The 20,932-nt window shown below is 41.7% G+C and overlaps 1 protein-coding gene across 1 annotated transcript in view; it reads right to left on the minus strand.

Moving 5' to 3' along the window:
- Positions 1 to 20,932, minus strand: part of LOC104126177 (FH1/FH2 domain-containing protein 3-like) — a gene marked incomplete at its 3' end in the record, with an annotated part of 162,930 nt that overhangs the window by 14,614 nt on the left and 127,384 nt on the right. Inside the window, exon 4 of the mRNA XM_009638706.1 lies at positions 1,751 to 1,818. Coding sequence (XP_009637001.1) covers positions 1,751 to 1,818 — 68 coding nt within the window. The remainder of the gene's footprint in view (positions 1 to 1,750; positions 1,819 to 20,932) is intronic.

Consider the following 20,932-nt stretch of genomic DNA (forward strand, 5'->3'; position numbering starts at 1 on the left):
CTATATCCTTAGAAATACCTACTAGACTTCAAATAACCTACATGGAAGAGACCATTTATGAATACCAAAACTTGGAAAAGTCACGATAGGAGGTATGGGAGGTGCAGGATGGGTAGAAAGAGAGACTTAGCACTCACTGCTAGATACATGTGAGTGCCCAGATTAACCTGTGGAATACATAATTCAGAGAAATACAAATACTTCCCAGAAAGAGCTGAGGTGGACAAAAAGAGAAGAAACCAGAGAAGACTCTTGGAAACCTGCCTAATTTCCTCTGAGCACACAGTCCACGCACTTGGCAAGCTCACAGGGAAACCCAACTTGCATCATTGTGACTCTCAAACAGTCTTTCCCTGAAAATGCTTTGAAGACACAATGGTTTTCCCAATCTGTGGCCATGAGATGACCAGACTGCTTTGGAGCTGGAACTCCTCCTTTGTCCAAAAATGTCAAAATTCAGTCTTTTTTCTGACCCAGAAGACATCTTCAACTACCAAAATTTTCCATTAAATGGTACACTGTTCACCATCTCTTTCTACAGCCCAGAAAATCTTCATTCTGGCATTTTCTAAATTCTGAATGCTTAACTCTGAAACCTGCAAAAAGCACTGTATGTTTTGGAAATTTGTGATTCTGCAGTCTTGCAGAATTGTTAAACATTGTTACGCTTCTTAGAATAAACATCTATTTAAAACAAAGCAAAAATGCTAAACTAACAGCTTGAAACCCTTGCACCCACCTATTGTATCTGAATAACATCATAGGTTGTCATCCTCCATTTGGATCCATTAGTAAAGGAGGAGAGGTACTTTTCTTATTATTTCACTTTTATTTACTCATAGAAATGGAACATGTCATCCTGAATTCCATTTTAGGATAACATTGGCAGTATACTCTAGTTCTTACTGATGTTTTCTTTTCACTTTTCCTGACCTGTTCTCTCCAACAACTTTCGTTCCACTCCTGCAACGTTCCCAACTCCTTCTCATTATCCAGTAAAACCGATCTGAAATCCAAGCTTTTCATTCAATTCACTTTGTTATCATCCACACCACTTGTCTATCACATTGGCTACTTCCCCACAGGACTCAAAATCCTGCTGATTTCAGGTCTTCTCCATAACATTCACACATCCATGCCTTTCCTTAAACTCATCAGTCCCTACCATACCCTCCTCAACTCTATGAAGTATCTTTTCATCTAATCAATAAATCATTTCATCTAACCCCAATCTAAATTCTAACACTTTCAGAACTCTCCCACTACATCTTGGTTCCTCATCAGATCTGCCCCAGGTCTCTCGCATACTTTTTCAGTTTTTGATGTGGCTTAAACCTAAGTCTATTTGTCAATTAGGCCAAAGTTGTGCCATCACCCCAAACCATGGTTTCCTAGCTTCTTTTTTCACATCCCCCTCCCAGTCTTCCCAATACAAAACGATGCCACTGTCTAATAAGAAGCCTAAGTTTCCACCTAAGAGTCCCAATTTTCTTCTCTCCTTTCCTGGCAGGTTCCAGCCACTACCTCTGCCATTACTCCACGTCTGGTCCTGCCTTCTGACAGACTGAAGGAACAAGGGAAGGCTTGCAGACCATAAAGAGAAAAGACCCTAAGAAGCAATTAGCTAATTGCACATTACAAATGTAGTCTTAAGATTCTCTGTTGCCAGAAACTGTAAGTTGTTCCTTATATTAAAAAAGAAATTCAATTCATGTTCAAATCACAGACTGGACAGCTGTTATATGCTCACCTGAAATATTTGTTTCAAGGAGAAAAGTGCCCGTCTCAGCTCCCGTCCATTGGAATTGTAAAGTTTTTCTGGAAAAAAAAAAGACAACATAAAGAAGTTCAGCATAAACAAAACTGACAACATGGCAAAAAAGCAGTACAGACTTTAAAACAGTTGGGAGTGGAAGAGTCATAGCGCCCATTTCCCATTAGGTAGACTGCTGTTAAAGAAAGCATCTTTGTTTTTTATATATACAGGACTTATTAATTTTAAAAGTGCAAGTAAAACCAGACTTTAGTTGTCCATAACTTCACATGGCATCTCCCAGGTAAATCCACAACAGCTTCAACAAGATCAGTGAGAAACAACGCTCTAAGGAGTTTTAAAATGCCTAGCAATACTGCTCTTTCTGCATTAAGGTAAATTTAGGCTTTACTGAAAGTACCAGATTAGTCTCAGAAGACTCAACTGAGAGCACTCTTTGCTTTTGTTATCAAAGCTAGAGACACTGAATCCCATCCTTGACTGTCTTCCCTCTAGACATTCTTTTCCCATGTTCTCATCTTTCTATTGTCAAATCCTTCCTGCAATGGCAATGAACATTAATACCAGAAATAGTCAGACAGTCTGTTCTAAGCATAATTCAAAACAGTGGTTTTTTCTCATGAAAACTGATCTTGATCTTTTTCTAAATGAAGCAGAAGCCTTCTTTTCATCATCCAATACTGAAATATATGACTTCATTTGTTCCCCTACTAATGCATACTCATAGAAATAATTTAAAGAAGACAAAAGCAACTCCTCTGCTATCTTTCTGATCCCTGCCACAACGTTTGTGCCTTTGGAAGAAGCCTTGGACTGTACATCTTAAGTTTATTATTGTGTATTTGGAAGAGATTTGTAACTGTGCATGGATGGAGTAGAAGGTATGCTCTTCGAGCTGTCTTTCTGGTCTATGTTTGGCATATCTGATAGAGAAAGACAATATGCAACACTTCTACAGTCCTAAATTGAATTTTATTACACTAATGCAATCTGAGGACAATTAAAAAGGAAAATCAAATCTTCACAGTCACCTTCCATGACACACTTTGCCTCACTCACAGATCCTCATGAAAGGACCTTCTCTGCAATGGACAGCAGCCAGCATGTCATGAGATCAAAGCTCGAATGCCCGTGGAGTGGGAACATTCTTATGAGAAAATGAAATATCAGACCCCAAAGTTTTATTTCTTACTTTCCCATGTTTATTTCTCTTTTAATTACTACTTTACACTACAAAATCAAATTAAATTTTATTTCCCTCTCTCAGGAATTTACAAAAGAGGCCTAGAATTTGAGGATTCAATGCATTTGTAACTCAGTAATCATTTTTTACTTCAATCAAAGAAGGCAGGTTTTAATTTTAGAAAAACATTTCTTATTCCCAACAGTCATCTTCAACCAAAGGAAAAAATGTGAAGTGAAGCTTCAGCAAAACTTACATTATTTTTTTTTTTGCAAACTCCAAAAGTAGTTTTGTTCATCGCTAAGTGCCTCTGATTTCAAAGGCAGAACGTGTAGAATTGGCAAAACTATTGTTGTTATAAGTTGTCTCCATCCTTGCACTGTTTATAGATTCCTGACAAAACATTGGAGGAACGGATTTCACTTCAAGCCATAAACTTAGAGGCATACTTTAATTACTCTTGCTTAAAAACACACTGGCATGTGAAACTACATTTCTTGGCAGGATAAAGAGTAATTTTGTCAGGAAAGCTTAAAGAATAATAAAGGTCTTTTAAGACCCGTTCTGTCAACTTTACATGCCATATTACACAAAATATTTCTCTTTGAAAGATACCTCCATCTGGCATTTGTTATTACTAATTTCCCCCTATTCATAATTCACCAGCATCATTATGAGCAGAATCTCCCCAAACAAGGCAGTACATTATCATCTTAATTAAGAGAGGCACCACTTCGTAAAGTGCTGGCAACTTTGTACATAAATATCAATGTCCTAACAAATGCCATCTGTTGGTCTCGGTCTTAAACAGGAACAATCATCATCCCGACCCAGGATAAAGTCCTAACGAACCATTGTTATGATACCATAACGCTGGTTGCTTTCATTGCTGCGTGCAGATTTCTGGTATGCCTCAGAGGAACAATGCTGGACATTTTTCTTCTTGGTCTTTTCATCCTTGGCAATCAGCACAAACAAGGCTCTCCCGGCTCGCATGTAGCAAAGAGGACAGAAGTTATTAACTGCAGCTCAAAAAGGGGTCTATCGAGCTGAAGAATCAATAAGTACTGGAAGTATCAAGTTTGGCAACAGCAGAAACAACAAGGCAGCAGCACACATCGCAAATGCTTGAGCTGGTCTGACACCCCTTTTGAGGGGCAACAGCCCAGGTAAGTCATCTCATTTCTGACATCTACTATCAGGGCGCAGCAATCCACACAGAGACAACACACATTTGCAGATCCCTCCTCATGTGGAGCTAATCTTGTTGAATCAGCTCAGAAATACAAGTCGCTAATCTCTTCACCTGCTATTGCCCACACATGGGCAATATACTAACTGTCTACCTAAGTCTTGGCACCCACTTCTTAGAGTGCTGGCAGCCATCAGAAACATTCACGGAGCATAACCCAAGGAGGAAAGTGAGAGAGTCACTCTTTGGAGTCATGCTACATCAGAAGATGTTTTGGTTTAGAAAACCGCAGTCCAGGGCGAACCTCACCCAGGGCAAGAAAGCCTGCGTAAGCCAAGGTACTGCATGGGTCACCTTATACAAGCTTGTACTTTTATTGTATTTCTGTGTGCTGTTTTTCAGAAAATGATAAATGTACACACCAGATTACAGCTCAGGGACACTTGGTAAGATGCTCTCAAGGCCTTATAGGATTCCCATTTGTCACCAGTAACTTTAACACCACAGGGACCTTGGGACTCATCCCAAAAGCCCCAGACTGCAACCAAGGCTATGAAAATGCATCAGCAGAAATGGAAAGGCAATAATCACTCGTAAGCTCTTTTTCTTAGTAAAAAAAAAAAAAAAATCAAATTAAAAAAACAGAAAGGGAAAGGCACATTTTCTTACAATGTTTTCACACTGAAGGTGATTCAGAAACCAGATAGCAAATGCTTTTTGACACTCACTGTTTTACATTAGCAATTTAAAGCATTGCCCTCTTTTAAACAGACTGAGAAATAGCCTTTCATGCTAAAGCACAGAAGTGACAGCAATTCACGGTGCAGCCCTGGCAGAGTTGTCTTTAACTGAGACAAATGATGCCTACAGCTTTGAAACGGGAGTCCAACCTGCTACTATCACCAGAACCAAAAAATTCTCAGATGCTCCAAGAACAGCCCAAAAGACCTACCTGCTCACCACCTTGTGTTGTACAAGCTTGAACACGTGCACCAGGACTGCTTTATGCCAGAAATGGAACCTCCGAACTTCAAGCAGGAACACTCGCTGCAACACCTCTCCCTGAAACTTCACAAGTCTCTGGCCTTTTGCTAAAACACAGTTCCTGTCCTTCCCCAGGTCAAGTACAGGCTGGAGACATACTACGCTCATGCACTTCAAGCTTAGAAAAGATACAACTGGTCAGGGAGCTGGAGATATCTGACTGTATCTACCTATTACTGATTGCATTTCTGACAGTTATGTCCTAATAAGCTATGGTATTGGGTTCTTTCTTAATACTTTTCGTCAAGAAATAAAGAGCTGCATCTGTGGCTGTGAAATAGGCTTAACTGCAGATACCTAGATGATAGGAAATTCTCCTGCTGGTTCCCTCTGATGTTAACTAACACTAGAGGGCACTGCTTATTTCTTTATTTTAGGAAACAAAAAGGCACTCTGCCCCTCCATGGGCTTCCCACTGATTGAGCAATATTGTTTGGGATGCTGAGTTGGTACTTCATTAACCTTGAAACCCTGCTTTTTATCTGCATACTGTAGGACATCCTGAGAAATCAAAAAGCATCTGCACTGCCAACCTCAAACATTCTAAATCAGAGTCAACTCTTTTGAAACTATCTGACAGAAACAAAAACAGGTACTGGTATGGGCTCGAGATTTATTTACTCTTCTGTAACAAGCAGGAGTCACATTTGTTAAGTTATCCTTCCCATCATAACAGGTAGGCATATATCCTTGAAAGACAAAGAGATTCCCCCTTAGCTTACCACTTCTTTCTACGGGCAGAGCACCAAAGATAACTGGGCTCGTGATACAGACAGACACGCGTGAGAGGTAGCAACCTGCAAGCACCTAATTTCTTGCAATGGCAGCGCTTTGGTCATGAGAAGGCTTCATGCTCTAAAAGACAACCATTATTTATTACTCTGGGGTTTTGTTTGCTTTTACTTTTGTAAAAACAACTCTTCTAGAGAGGAAAGGAAAACAGCTTATGCTAGGTGAAAAGGGATTTCTCTAGGTGAATTTGGTACAAATGTGGTGGTGGAGGGGAGGTGGTTTGGTTTGCAATTGGCATCTTTTCAGAAAGCAAGAGAAGCCTTTGAAGATCTTTATGTTATCGGACCACTGGTAGCTTTCAAAGGGGGTTCTATATTTTCAAAGACAACCATCAGAGGCTCAAATTTCATTGGGTATTCACCTCTTTCAACTACATGGGAAAAGGGACTGTTTAAAGAAAATAATAATTGCTCTTTATATATTCTTGATAAAAGTATTGACTTTTCTTCTGCTTTCTACAGGAAAATTAGTGCTTTCAATCCACAATAATAAAAGAAAAAACAGAACTGGCTGAATATTGCTTGGTTCAGTCCCATGTACTACACCTGACCTCTGACCAACAGGGTACCATCCTCCTCCCTTCCTCTTCCATCACACCCATTGAATTAGTCCCTGGGATATAGTAATTTATGTAGCATCAGCCTTTTCAGCTATTGGCAAGGGCTCGTGAACATCTGGCTGAGCACAAATGGGAGTTGCTCTGCTTCACTTGCTGCTGCCTGAATGACCTCCACTTCTCCCATCCATGCCTCTTTTCTTTAAACTATGATTTCAAGATGAAGCTCCTTTCCTTACAAAAACATAAAAGGGAGATTAACTCCACATTTGATTACATGAGCAGGGTACCTGGTGCAGATCTAATTAAATGCCATTTGAAACATTTCCTGCCATTCATTTCTGAAATCCTTGCATGGGACAGAAGTAGCAACATTCTCTGGCTTCCACTAGCCACCTGCAAACTGGCTAGTAAAACTTAGAAACTAAAAACTTAATTCTTGTCCCTGCAACAACGAACAAAACATTATTTTAAGTGCTCACTAGGAAGAAATACTAGTGATAGAAGTAATAGTCATAGTCTTTTAGAATTTAAATGAACTGCCTAGGTTTCCACCAGGACTGATGGGGGAAAAAATTAAAGAACAAAGAAAAATTAATAAAGAATGAAGAAAAACAATTAAAAAATTCTTTCTGTAAATGCCAAGTACCACACTTCCAAATTTATTACTACACTATTCCAAATTTAAATGGGTGTTTTTCCATCTGAATCAATTTACACAATTATAAAACTGGGCAAGAATTTCAGCAGCGCAGCAAGAAGTCAGGCATATGGGTCCAATCCTGTGAACAGGCTTCATGAAGCAGCCTGGTAGACTTCCTTGGGTTACTCGAGTGGGCCCACAGGTACATCTAGTACCGCAGATCTATAAACCAACTGTATATAAAACTAATTAGTGAAGTGTGCCAGTCTTTCACTATATGTCAAACAAATTAAAGCAGCCCTCTAAGAAAAGACCTGGTCCTGTGCCAATAATAGGCTCTCTTTTTCGTTTTGCTTTTGTCTACAAAAGCTAGTCATAAATGTGTTGGCCAGACAAAGCACCCTCCTCTTCCTCTGGATCCCCTAGAAAATACGCAGAGAAGGGATTCATTCACAGGCACGTTGCCCACTATTGCATTAACATAATTGCTGCTTCTGCTGAAATTACTCTGTTTTGCATATTACAGGTCTACATTTTTTCTCCGAATCTGTTCTTATTTTCTCTCTATAAGTAGTTTGTTATGCATTAATTAGCACAACACATCACATGTGAATTCAAGCTATATATTCTCCCACTGATCCAGGGATAAATGATTAGCACTTAGTGAGGAAAATGAGTTTTTCCACAGTAAAGGACCTGAGGCCAAGCTAGTGGCTGCCTACAAATTTCAGGAAGCCTGGTTGCGCAATGGCGAGCTCATGTCACCGTCTTCGGACACACAGCAGCTGCTTAGCTAATTATCTGGGACAGTGGGTGCCCTCAGCGAGCAGGGTCCTTTGCTCCCGCTGGGAGAGCGGGATCCTTTGTGGGAAGAGGATCCTATTACGCCTGCATAAGAGAAGAGCTCCCCTTCAAGCCTGCATCCTTATTCCCTTTCTCTGTAAAGGACCCGCAGGTGGGGAGCGGGAGGAGAGAAAGCCACAAAACAGCCTTGGACATCCTTTCCTATCCCATACGCTAAAGCCATGCTGGCAGAGGCTTAAAGCAGAGGGTGCAAAGAGCCACCTGCAAACCCCAGGGAGCTCGTGGGTTTGGACAGGCAAGCAGGGAGAACTCCACAGCGGGGTGTCCATTGGGAATGAAAAATACCCGATGCAGCCAACACTTTAGAGCAATTCTGTACACTTGCATTTAAGGAGTTTCCTGCTCCTTCAAGGGCAGAAGTCTGCTTTCCTGATGCTGCAAGAAGCAACCGGCAGAAACCATCCCCAGGATTTCCACAGGGATAGCACACAGGGCAGAACCCCGCTTTGGGAAGAAAGATCGGAGCTAATCTTTTCTGAACATTTCTCTGAAGCACCAAATGTCCTAACTTCCAACACAAGGGAATTAACATAAACCTGTCAGCACAAGAATGATTATACATTTAAATCCAGTGACAAATGTACCCACTCCTCCAGGTGCAAGTGTCCTCCCCATGAAGTGTACCTTGATTCTTGTTCCTCTATTTCCAAGAGATATGAACTGAGAGTCAATCATTTACAGGAAAAGGAATAACAGTAAGAAAACTCCAAAGGACCGAGGAGAAAAACGATGACCCTGAGGACGAGGAATCAGAGACATGCAACAACAGAGAAACAACACAAAGAGAAGTATGGAAGAGCAGAGGGGAGTCAGAAAGAGGGAGAGCAGACAGCAGGAGAGGTGAAGGTCTGGAGTGCCACTAATACGAAAACAATAATGCTTAAAGACAGCAGTAATGCTTAAATGATCACCTACAGAGAACTAAACCTAAGAATTAGGAAGCATGGAAAGGCTGTGGGAGAAACGGAATCATTTGTGTAAAACAGAGGAGAGAGAAAGCATCCTTTCAGGGTAGATCCTTTTCTTTCTGAAAACATAATTTCAGAATGTCCTGGAGATTCCCCCCACCCTTAGGTCCAGGTTTTAGTCAATGCTTGAGATTCATTACCAACATACAGATAAACTACAGCAACATCTGAGTAATTCAGTGAGATTAAAAGGAGGAGGTTTTTACACATATACCTGGTAGAAGGGACTTGCCAGTCCTCATCATACTCCACTCTGGGAGCTTAGCAGGTCTAAACTGATCTCTTCTCTTCACCATTTCTACCAAACTTCTGTTTATTCTGATTGGATTCAAGCAAACCACGTGTCACTGGTAAACCATTATCCAGCTTCCCCTTCACAAAGCTCTAAACTACTATCCCTTTGCTCCTGTAGACCCATCCACATGCACGTGGAACTAGGAAGAACATTTGTCACACTATCTGGACATGCTGTGGCAAACAAATGCCAACTATTTACACTGAAGAGAGTTGCTAAAATGCAGCAAGTGTTTATATAGATAAGTGCAAAAGGAAACCTCAGTTTTCACCTGCTGGATCCTGGGGGTTACAGCTATGGAAGCTGGTACTCTCTGCATGTTGCACTGCACTATGCTAAGATCTTAAAAGCTGATGGTGTCAAAACTTCCTTTCACTACTTCCATTTCTAACTTACTTAGTGTATTAAGGCCCCGCTTACACATAAGCAAGAGAAAGAAGGCCATATAAGCCGATGTGGGCTGAGAGCAGGGTGAAGCTGGCTGACAGAAAGGGCTAGTACTTTTTCCCTTAGTTCTATACCTCTGTGCTTGCTGCTGTTTCCCAACTCTATACTGCAGAAACCTGTCTCAGTTGTCTTCTACTGCTGCTGTGTAAAAAAGGACATAAGCAATAAAAAAGCACAACAGCAGGTTTTACTTAAATTATATAGTCAAAATTAGAATGGGACATTAAAATCCAGAGTCAATAAGGAATCACTTAACTGCATCGAAAGCAGCAGTAACACCATCAAGACACTTGAATGGCTCAAGCATTTCAATGATTAAAAAACCCCAGGCTTTAAAAATGAGTTGTCTCTAGAGAGATAAAGAAAATGCAGGGGGTGTTCATTGCAAAAAGAATCTTTTTTAGAACCAGCTTTCATGGTCAGGATGGAGCTGGAGAAATTATTGCCAGGCCAATGCCACAAAAAGCATTTGCTGCCCTCTATGAGCTGAAAGCTATGAACCGGAACAGCAAGGCATCTTTGAATCAATCCACTTATCATTTGAATATCACCACAGCTTTTCCTTCCATTTCCAAATGACTTCTCACATGAATCCTTTCTGATGTTGCAAGCTAGACTACAGTATCCTCCTTTACAGTTGCATTTCCCATCCAGCCTGATACCTACTGATAATTTTGGACACATGTTGGAAACCACGGCAGTGAAGTAAGTATGCTTTGTAGGTCCATGGACACAGTGCAGATCTAGAACAAATTGCTCAAGCAGCTCCATCTTCCTTCCTTCCTTGAAATAAAAAGCAACACTAGAAAGGCATATTCGAAAGTTACAGCCTTGCCAACATATTAACAAAATAAAGATCCTCTGCCTCTTCAGCCTATTCATTCCAGCTACGGAACAGGCACCGTAGCGTACTTCCCTGCAATGATTTATTTATACAGGTCCTCTCCACTTGAATGCAAAAGGCACTAAATATGCTCTTTAGCTCTGAAGTTCAGGAAACAGTACTTCAGGTTGATAACTTCAAAGAAGGGCACTTCTGCATGTCCAAAAAATGCTGTGACTGCTCTTCTGGAAAAGTCAAAGGGTTACAGAAGGGAAAGGGCTGTGTAACAAGGTCAAATATTACAGCACCATACTACAGCAAGTGGTGATGGAAAAGACTTAAGAGGTCATCTTGTTCATCCCCCTACTAATGCAAAATTGTTCCCTAGAGAGTAATACAGTAGGAAAGTAGTTGTTATACTAAAATACAGGTTACATAATTCAAGAGAATGGGGCCAGGGAAAATTGCTAGAAAAGAAAATAATATAGAAGAACTTACTGCTTTCTTTAGAGATTACTGTAACCAATCTGAGGCTAAAAAATAATCATTAAAAAAACATATTTTGAGGCCAATCTTTAACGTTTGTTTCAGTTTACAATTAGGTCCCCGAATTGCTGACCTGTATGCTTGCGCTTGAACAAGCACATCAGTGCCTCTTGGATTACAAGTACTTAATAACAACATGCTAGTCATGATTGACTTTTCTGGTTTTATTCTATTTTAAACACAGTGCCAACATGCTGCCCTGCATGGTCAATCAGTATTGGTAAACAAAGAGCAACAAGCAAATTATAGAAACCTGTCAGCAAGAAAAAAAAAAAAGACAAAATTTTTAGGCACACACCTGCTATCCCTAGAATTATGGATGCCTTATCTGTGCTGACAGCTTGGCAAGAGCCAAAACATCCGAGCGCAAAGGCATCACAGGTTTGTGCCAAGAACATGAATGAGCTCCTGAGCTTCAAGTTCAGACTAAGTTTTACTGCTGCCTAAGACATGCCAAAATATGTCAGAGGCTATCTCCAAGACTAGGTTGTTCCAGTGATCCCAGTCCATCCTCAGGAAGCGTGTCAGGATACACCAGCCTTCAGACCTCAAAGGATGCAGCCTCCTAATTAACTGCATGCGTTTGACCCCCTCAGAGGTGGTTTGAAAATTTAGGCAGCAAGTATGGACCACTCATCTGATAGCAAGGCAACAGGCAAAAGAACAGCAGCAGCAGCTGATGGTGAAAATCTGATAAAGCTGCTTCTCCTCAGACTGCTGCTAGTGATTGCAATGGTGTGTGCATCTTTAAATACCTGAGCCTGCATTGTCTACATGTATGGAGACTTTCCAGTATCACAGCCATGCTGCTGGGAGCAGCAGGTTCCAACTCAATATTGGGGTTTTTTTTGTCCATTTGAAGTGGCCAAGACCAAGCATCCACCACAAAATCCTCACATACAAAAACCAGTAGATGCACCTGTGACAGAGACACACAATATATATTAAGGATTAATATTTATCTGTACTTCAGCATCACCCACACAGTCAGGAAGATCCCCCTGGAAAGCTTCTAGAGGAGGCACCCAGCTCCAGTGGAGCTTCATCTACAGGGATTTTTTTTCCCCAAATTAATTAAAAAACAGAGTAAGCAAAGGATTCCAATGGAAATGCCACAGCTTCTCCAGGATATTTATTTAAATATTTCACTACACTTACTGATGATGATATTGATTTCTAAAACAATTTTTTAGAAATTTAATTTTCAGACCTCCCCAGTCTGAAACTCTTGTAATGCCTCCTATAACAGCCTCTTCCTTACGTTAAACAACTTTACCTGTAGCTCATCTTTCCTAAACCTCTGTTAGTCCTTCTTGTTCTTATGTACATCCTCTAATGAATTCACATCTTCAACTGCCCAAACCCAGACACAGCAATTCAACTGAGGCTTTACTGATATTGAGTAAAGAGGAGAAAGAGCATTTCAACAAAGACTTGCGGTTTGCTTTAGTATTGCAGTCACAGAGCAAAGAACAATCCCTTCAGTAATAGTCTCATAGTTCCTAGCAGACATGATCTCAGTCAAAAACATTAGGCTAGTTACCCAGCTTTGTTCAAATTACTTGATCTGTCTTTTTCCATGTGTCTTGATGCGTTTTAGGGTTCTTGAAGGATGCTTCTTTAGGGTACTTGAAGGATACAGTTAAATTAACAGAAATTAAGTTAACAGAGGCTGATTTATAACAGAGAGGGAATGAAGAAATATCAGATGTGCAGGACAGAGTGCAGCACAAATTCTTTTAGCAGATGCCAAACTAATTCAGGGTCAGCAAGTTTCCCATCATTCTGAAATTTCTGGGACACATGAAAAAGGCACCATTTTGGCGATTGAAAGGAAAAGAAAACCCCAAGAATAAACTGGAACAGAACCACTAAGATCTCGAGCTAAATCCATGCCAACGCATGCATCTCATCTGATGTGGATGCCAGGTCAAGCACGTGGCCAGTCCTCATGCAGTAGCCTGGGGAGGTTTGGAGGTCCCTGCTATCTGCTGGACAACTTGCCTCCCAGTGTTTCTCCTGCTGCTGCACCATGTGCCTCACCATCTCCTGGGTCACACTGGCACATGTTGGGCGCAGGTGGCTGGCCCATCGCCGCTGCATCTGCCATACCGTGCCTTACAGCAAGAGGGATGCAAACAGGCATCCCAAAAGCTCAGCACAGGCACCCTGATAAGCTAGGAAGGGAGGTAACACCACGAGGCAGCCAACAGTCTCAAGCTTCACATGCTGCACCCGACAGCCCTGCAAGAGAGCACTGCAGTTGCTATCCCTTTACTCCTGCGCAATTTATTCATTCTTCAATAGCTATTTTTTATTACTACTCAGATTATTGTGAATATAAAGGCCTCTCCAGCAGTGGGGACACACCTTCATGCTCTCTTGAGGACCTGTACACCAGACTGCAAAGATTTAATAGTGGAAGTACTTAGGTACATCACATCCGTATAAAAATGGGGCAGAAGCAGGGTACTGCTCCACTTTCCAAGTACCATGATTAGGTTGAAGGGAGATGCCCAAAGCCACACATCTTAAAATCACAAAATTACTGATAAAAGACCGTGTTCATCAAGTGGGAACGTCGCTTTTGGAAACTCTCCCCATTTTCACAGGTGAAAAATATCCCAGATTTTCCAGGAACAAGAGGTGCGATACCCATAGGCCCCACGACAAAAGTATGCTTGGATGCAAGAATGAGAGAGAATACAAAGCAATATCTGAGCAATCATTTCACCCCCATTAACAAATACAACAAACAAAACCCTCTGCACTAAATGCTCCTCTCAGTTGCATTGGGAAATGGGTGAGTTTTCTTGAGTGCATTAGCCACATAGGTCCCGTGCAGCAGCACGAGAGAAGCTTATATACAAAACCACCCACTGCTCTGGCAACGGATTTTCCTTTCCGAAACAAAAGCTGGCCAATGCCTCCCTGGGCAATGGTACGCTGCCCACTGGGGCACCAGCTCTTCACCTCTCTTTGCCATCCCCAGAGATGGAGGCGAGACTGACCCTGGAGCACTCCTAGCCTCAAACTGATCGCCTGCTGAAGTTTTCCCCCCAACCCCTTCACATCAACAGTTTTTCTAACAAATATAATTTCAGTAAAAAGTCACTCAAGCTATTAGGTTCCTTTCCATACGGCTCAGTCTTGTGCTGGTTCAGGGCAGTTTCCAGGCAAGTTTGCAATGGGCACAAAATACCATGTTTGCAGCTTAACAGCTGAACAACCCAAACAATTCTTTTTAGTACCAGCAAGCCTCTACATCTGCATTTGTTAAAACCAGTAACAACAATAAAAAGCTATTTCTGAAGCACGTAAGAAGAGTTTTCTTTTTACCGTCCCCAGAGGCAAGGCTATCCTCGCAGCGCTCTCCACATACCACCTACCATCTATTTATATTTTCAAACATTCCTGAAGTGCAATTTCTGTTTACCGAACCGCGCAGCACTTGGCCTGAACTTGTTTAACACATGTTCGCATTATTTATCCAAACTCATTCATCACAGTTGTAAAACATCTGACAGATGATGGAGGTTTTCCAGTACGTATCAGGCCTCTCGCTTAATTCAACCACTGATTATTTCCACTTTTAAGTAATTTGACCAAAGCCACACGAAAGCGTTCAGCTATGCTAAATTTTTCTGTGTTCATTATTAATTCAGTCACTGGCTTGAAAAAGCTCTACTTCTACTTATCTAATTAATCAGGAGGATATCAACTATATACACAGATACTATATATACACACTATATATATATATACACATATTAGCTATATAAAATATATATTTATACACACATATATGGGATATATATATACACTTATACATATTATACACATATAAATTAAATAGTTTCTTTTTAGGAGGATCCATGTGATAAGAAAAGCTTAATTGCCGTGTGGACTGGAAATTGTCATTTGTAATATAAATACAGCTGGCTGCCATGCAAAGTGTTTCTCTACGCAAAACGTAAGGTCTTTCCACATTGGTGCCTGTTTTATTTCCTATCAGCTCAGCTAAACCAAACATAAGGATATATTATTATATAAATGAAGACAATCAACCAGTTCTGGAGTCTTTATCCTTAGAGGTAGCCAATACCTGACTGGACACAGTCTTGAGCAACTTGCTCTGGCTGACCTTGCTTGGAGCAGGGGAGTTGGACAGGACAATCTCCAGTGGTGCTGTCCAACTTCAACGCCTGTGTGAATAGTCTTCAAACAGTACTGTACAGTTTCTCGTCCAGTTGACAGAGCTGATGCATGTACATACTACAGCGCACATACTATGCACATTCAGCTAGTTAACACAAAATTTTTAAATTCCCTGCCGTAGGAGAACATGGTAACATAAAATCCACAAATTTCACGTAGTATAAGCATCACGTGCACTAAGTCAATGTAGTTTGGAATCAGATCCTGCAACTGGAAAGTAAAAACTGTTCTGCTTTCTGTGATTACTGAACACAAGTGCTGTATTGCCTTTTTACTTCTTGTCTCTTCCACAAGGAAGATCTTTCATTGTTCCTTTTCTTTTTTGCATACTTTGCAATGCTCATTAATCATACTGACACAAGTCTATAACCACGAAACTAGAAGCAAGCAAACAGCTAGGATCTGCAAGAACATTAAAAGGACCAGATCCTCCCTTCGGGGTTCCTAATAGGCTTTCCAGATTCAAAAAAATGTAGTTCAAAAAGCATCATACGTGCTACGAGAATTCAAGATCCATTCGCTGTTCCTGACAAACCCACAACTGTTTGCTGCATGGTTTGGCTGTCTCATACGTTACTTTTTTTTTTTTTTCTTTGAAGAACTGTGTAAAACAACTTTATGAACTACATCATCATGTTTTCACTTGACAGCACAGGTTCGTTAGTGCAGACCTCAGAGTAAATAAATAATTCCCTATCCTTTCCTACTTGAGGAATCCTATACAAACGTATTTGTTGTCAGACTAAATCCGAAAGGAATGCTGGATCACTTCTCTTTTTTTGGAAGAAAAGATTTAATTTTGTACAGTTGTAAGTTTACACTGTGTTGATGTTACTTGGTGGCCAAGAAACACACAGAGCAAATTATACGCGATTTAAGGGACTCTTGCAAGGACATAAGTCTCTTGGAGAGCAAGGCCCAGGGAGAAGCCAGGGCAGTAAACTGAGAGTGAAAAATCTCCACTTAAGTCAACTGGATCTTTGCCGCTGCCTTTGAGAACCTTTACCTTCCGAGGGATTAGTACGGATCTGAAACCTTTGCCTCCCTCCACCCCCCACCCTGTCATTATTTCTAAAGTCTACACAGAGCCACTGGAAAATAAGGGTGATGACGGGAGATGAGTACAGAAGGCAGCTAAAGCAAGAAAAAAATAGGGTTTGTACATCCGATTATATTCTATTACATTCAGAAAACAGGAAAATATGGTTTCTTAGAAGAAACACAAGACATATTACTACCATCTACAGAAGGAAAACCATGAAGAAATAACCAGTTGCTCAAGGTTGACTCAGTGGTGCTCCTGTTCTGCAACCAGTACTAATCCTCCATACAGAAAGCAGACAGTGAAGTTGCAGAACAAAATACTGTAAGAAAAAAAAAAAATCCTTTTTCTTTCGTCTGAAGAATTATTTCGTTCTGTATACGTCTTTTTTATCGCTCTTGGCTAGTCTATTTCTGCAAATCAGCGCCCTACAGCTATACAGCCCTATTGCTATATATGAGACAACCTCTCAAGTGTGTGCAGAAAACTTCAGCTGGTGCAGGATTTGGCAACTTGCTTGTTAAGTGGCGTTTTAATTCATGAGCACATTAAATCCGTGATGCATAATCTGCTTGCGCAGCCTGCTAGTTTTAAGACGTTAGTCTAGACCTATAAAGCTCTAAATGTCTTGGGACCTATTTATCCAGGAATTGAGCTTTTTTGGAGGTTTCCTGATGAAAGAAAAGTTACAATCAGAAAATATCAGTCACTAAGTTGGAAACATTGCATTCTAAGTCTCTCAGACAACAAATCTTCTTTAGATCCAAGTCAGGATCCCGATGAGGTTTGCCTAGATCCAATTATAGGTGGGAACCCAAGAAGGATACGGTCTTCAGCCCTAAGACGGTCCTGTGGGAAGCTGTGGGGCTGCACCATGGTGAGGCAAATCAGAAGGGAATAAACTCCGGGTCCTAAAAGGCTGAGAGCTCGCGGAGCCCAAGCTCTGTTACAGGGATCCCAGAGAGCTCAACCCGGAGCCAAAGTGCTGAAAAAATGAGAAACATGCATTTCGGCCACAAATTTAAGAGAGAAAAAACTGATTTGTACTCAAAGTACCTTTACTTCAATATAATTTTTCTGCAGAGGTACTAGGATGGTATTTCCTGAGTAGTTTCCGAGCTGCGCCACAGAATATTGGGTGTGTTCATGAAATCTCTCTCACTCCTCGCTCCCTGCAAACTTCAGGGTTTTGCATGTCTGGAACAATCTTATTTTTTTCCGGTGTTTTATTAGCAGCCCCATTCTGAGAAATGTCAGGTGGCATCATGCCCAGAACTGCTTGCCAGCTAATCTCAGAGGATTGGGCATTATGCCAATTTGAATTAAAAGAGCTCAGCTCTAACTCACTGATAACAATCAGGAATCAAACCAATAAAACGGAGAAAAAAACCAAATATGAATAATCTCTGAATGCACACCGATGACGGCTTCTACTGAAAATGTATACAGTTATGGAGAACAAGAAAAAAAAAAATCAGTGGCAGTCTTTTCTCCAAAACAAAAACAGGGTTCAAGTGAGAACAATCCACTATGATTTCATCAGTTTCTGATAATGGCAAAAAAAAAAAAAAAAAAAAAAAAAGGAATTTGCACGTTTGACTACAAAGGTAACATCACAGGGATCCCTGCGACAGGGGGCTCAAACTTCAGGCAAGCTGTGCTATGCCACTCACCCCACAGAGTCAGAGGAGAAAGAGGGAGAAAAGAATTTGCATCTGAAGGGAACAACGGAGTTTTCCCCTCAATCCCTTCATTCTGGCCTTTTGAAATGTCCTTCCTAAAATAAAGAGGACGTTTAATTTATGAAGGCCAATAAAATCATAAGTAGCTGGTTAAAAAGTCTGCATAACCCCCTCTAACATTGTCCACATCAACAATAAAACAGGGGATACTTCAGCATGTGGACATAAGACGAGCAGGCCAGTACACAGACTAACAATTCTATAAATTATAAACTGGTTTTCTATCACAAGTTTTTAGGCTTTATAGGCTAGAAATTCCCAAGTACAACACAGCCCACAGGAGGGGTATGGGAAGGAAAAACATGAGGCTAATAAGGATGTGACTATTAGGAAATAAAACAATTCAAAACCATTTCCTATAACACAATTAAAGAAAAATATGGGAGGCAACTTTGGCTTACTCTGACTGCTGTCTTTATAAAGCATATCTCTGTTATTTACATCTTCTCCTCTATTCTTTCGGAGACTGCAAGTCAGTAGAGAGGACAGTTATTTTTCCTTCTGCTTGCTCGTGCACACCTTGGAAGGTCAGCTCGTCTCCCTCTTGGAGTGTTTCATAGTTTAATTAACAGAGACAACAGCTAATCAAATTAAGTAAAACATGTGGAGAAAACCATCCTTTTCCTGTAACATAACAACATCCAGGCATTTTCTTCAGGAACATCCGTTGAGAAATAACAACTGAGAGGGGAGTTGCCAGGTCTCTCTTACAAGCAAGGCGCGCTCCGCAGGGCGACGCACTTTTGTCTTTGGTCAGAACAAACCCCCCCAGTTCAGACCGATGAAGGAGGCCTGTAGAACTCCCTTGCTTTTTCAGCCTCGCTTGCAAAACACGGACATTAGCCATAGACAGGCATATAAGCATCCTTCAAACGGAGGCAGACGTTTCAAAGCGTGCGTAACCTCGTGCGAGGCCCTTGCCCTCTCCCAGCCTTTGCCCCTCTGCCGGCAAAGCCCCCTGCTGCCTGGGGGGGCTGTGGGGATCCGCTCCCCCTGCTCTCCCAAGGTAGGAGGGGACAGCCAAGCCTCTACTGGAGCTGCGAGAGTGAAAAAGGAGCTGGTGTGCAGGCAGATCTGCCCGGACCCAGCACTCTGCTTTCAGCATCAGCCCTGAGCTGCCCTCCGCCGCTCAACATCCTGGGTCGCAGCTCACAGCAGACAAGAGGGCAACGCTCCTCAGCCTCCCTGCGGCTCTGCTGGACCGCCAGGGGCTTGCTCCTGCCCCAGAGTATCGGCACTGCTGGGCAAACATGCTGCCCTTGCCGGGGAGAGGCCTGCTGGTGCCGTTCCCACGTGGTTTGGGTGGCCGTTCCCCACCTGGCTTTGCATGCGGTGCCCTCACTAGTGATTCCCCCATTTGCTCCCAGCTGACAGGAGCCATCTTCCAGCGCTGCCCATTGCCGTGGCACCCGTGTTTTCCAGACTAACTTGCCTTCCCACATGTCACCGTTTCAAGCCACCCAGCGATCACCCAGGTACCCCTGGGACATTTGGCTGGGAACGATCCAGGGCAAAAGACCTGGCTGCCAGGACACCTGGCTCCGGGAGTGGGCTCTTGCACACGGGCACAGCCAACCCCACCCCCTGGGCCTTGCCTTGAGGGCCCGATGGCAGCCTTGACGGAGCAGAGAGGTAACACAAGGCTTGTTGCAAAAACCCATGGCTGGCTCCCGCGAGCCACTTTTTCTCCTGCAGACATGGCACAACAGATCGTGCTGATGGAGCCTAGGAAGGAGAGGAGCCCAGAAGCAAACCCTGCAGCACTTCTTTGTCCTTTCTGCTGGCATGGCTTGCAGTAGCAACCGTATTAAGAACAAGTAAAAAAGCAGAACACTAGTGAAACAATGAATTTCACGTGTATCATCTTAATTCCAAACCACACGTTTCTTCCAGTGAGAATCATATCTGACTTGCTATTGACCCGGACAAGAATTCAGAGGGAAAGGGACTAGGTTCTGAGGTGCTATCCAAAAAACTGCCTACTACCTAATTTATTAGCTACTGATCATTCATACTTTCAGTTTCTGGGGTGCTTCTTCAACCTTTAGCAAAGCTTGTTCGTGACAAGACAGGCAACAAAGCAAAACCCGAACTAAACCCCACTCCAGCAAGAGCAGAGCAGATCGAACCTAGAAATTAATGAAGGAGGAGCAGCATAATTACGGATGATGCTTGTACAAGGTCACTTCCCATAGCCTAGCACTATGTTTTCATATTGATCTTTTAGATGCTGTAGGACTGAATTAATTACAGTGCTTACACTGCCAAAGAGTCAGATTGTTAAATACTTCCATACACCGTTTATTTAAAGGGTGTAACACACCTTACAAAAGTCCTCAGGACATCAAATGCTATCGGTAGGCAGGAACTACCCAGATTTGTGCTCTCTGCTATATCAAGCCCATCATCAATACTAAGCAATCACATAAGATGAATTTACAAGAAATTTTTGGGGAACACTTAACATATGCACACGTACAAACTCACAAAAATAATCAAAGTACACCGTACCATTTGCATCTTTCTGGTGTCTTCGTTTTAGTTACACTTTTGATCAAAATACAGTGCTGTTTTCCTCTGCCAATAATATGGTTGATATTTTATCCAATAGATGAATACCAAAAGAGACATTTCACTGAAAAAATACATGCCCTGAGAGTAGGCAATACCCACTGCAACTGCTTTTACTTTGGCACACTGGCCTTCTTCCCAACATGAATGGATGTGACAACAGACAGATTACAGATTATAAATAAAATAGCTTAAATAAAAAAGTTGGCTAGTTATATGTGATCAGAAAATC

This window comes from Egretta garzetta, unplaced genomic scaffold (assembly GCF_000687185.1).
Source record: "Egretta garzetta isolate BGI_Z169 unplaced genomic scaffold, ASM68718v1 scaffold264, whole genome shotgun sequence".
Lineage (NCBI taxonomy): Eukaryota > Metazoa > Chordata > Aves > Pelecaniformes > Ardeidae > Egretta > Egretta garzetta.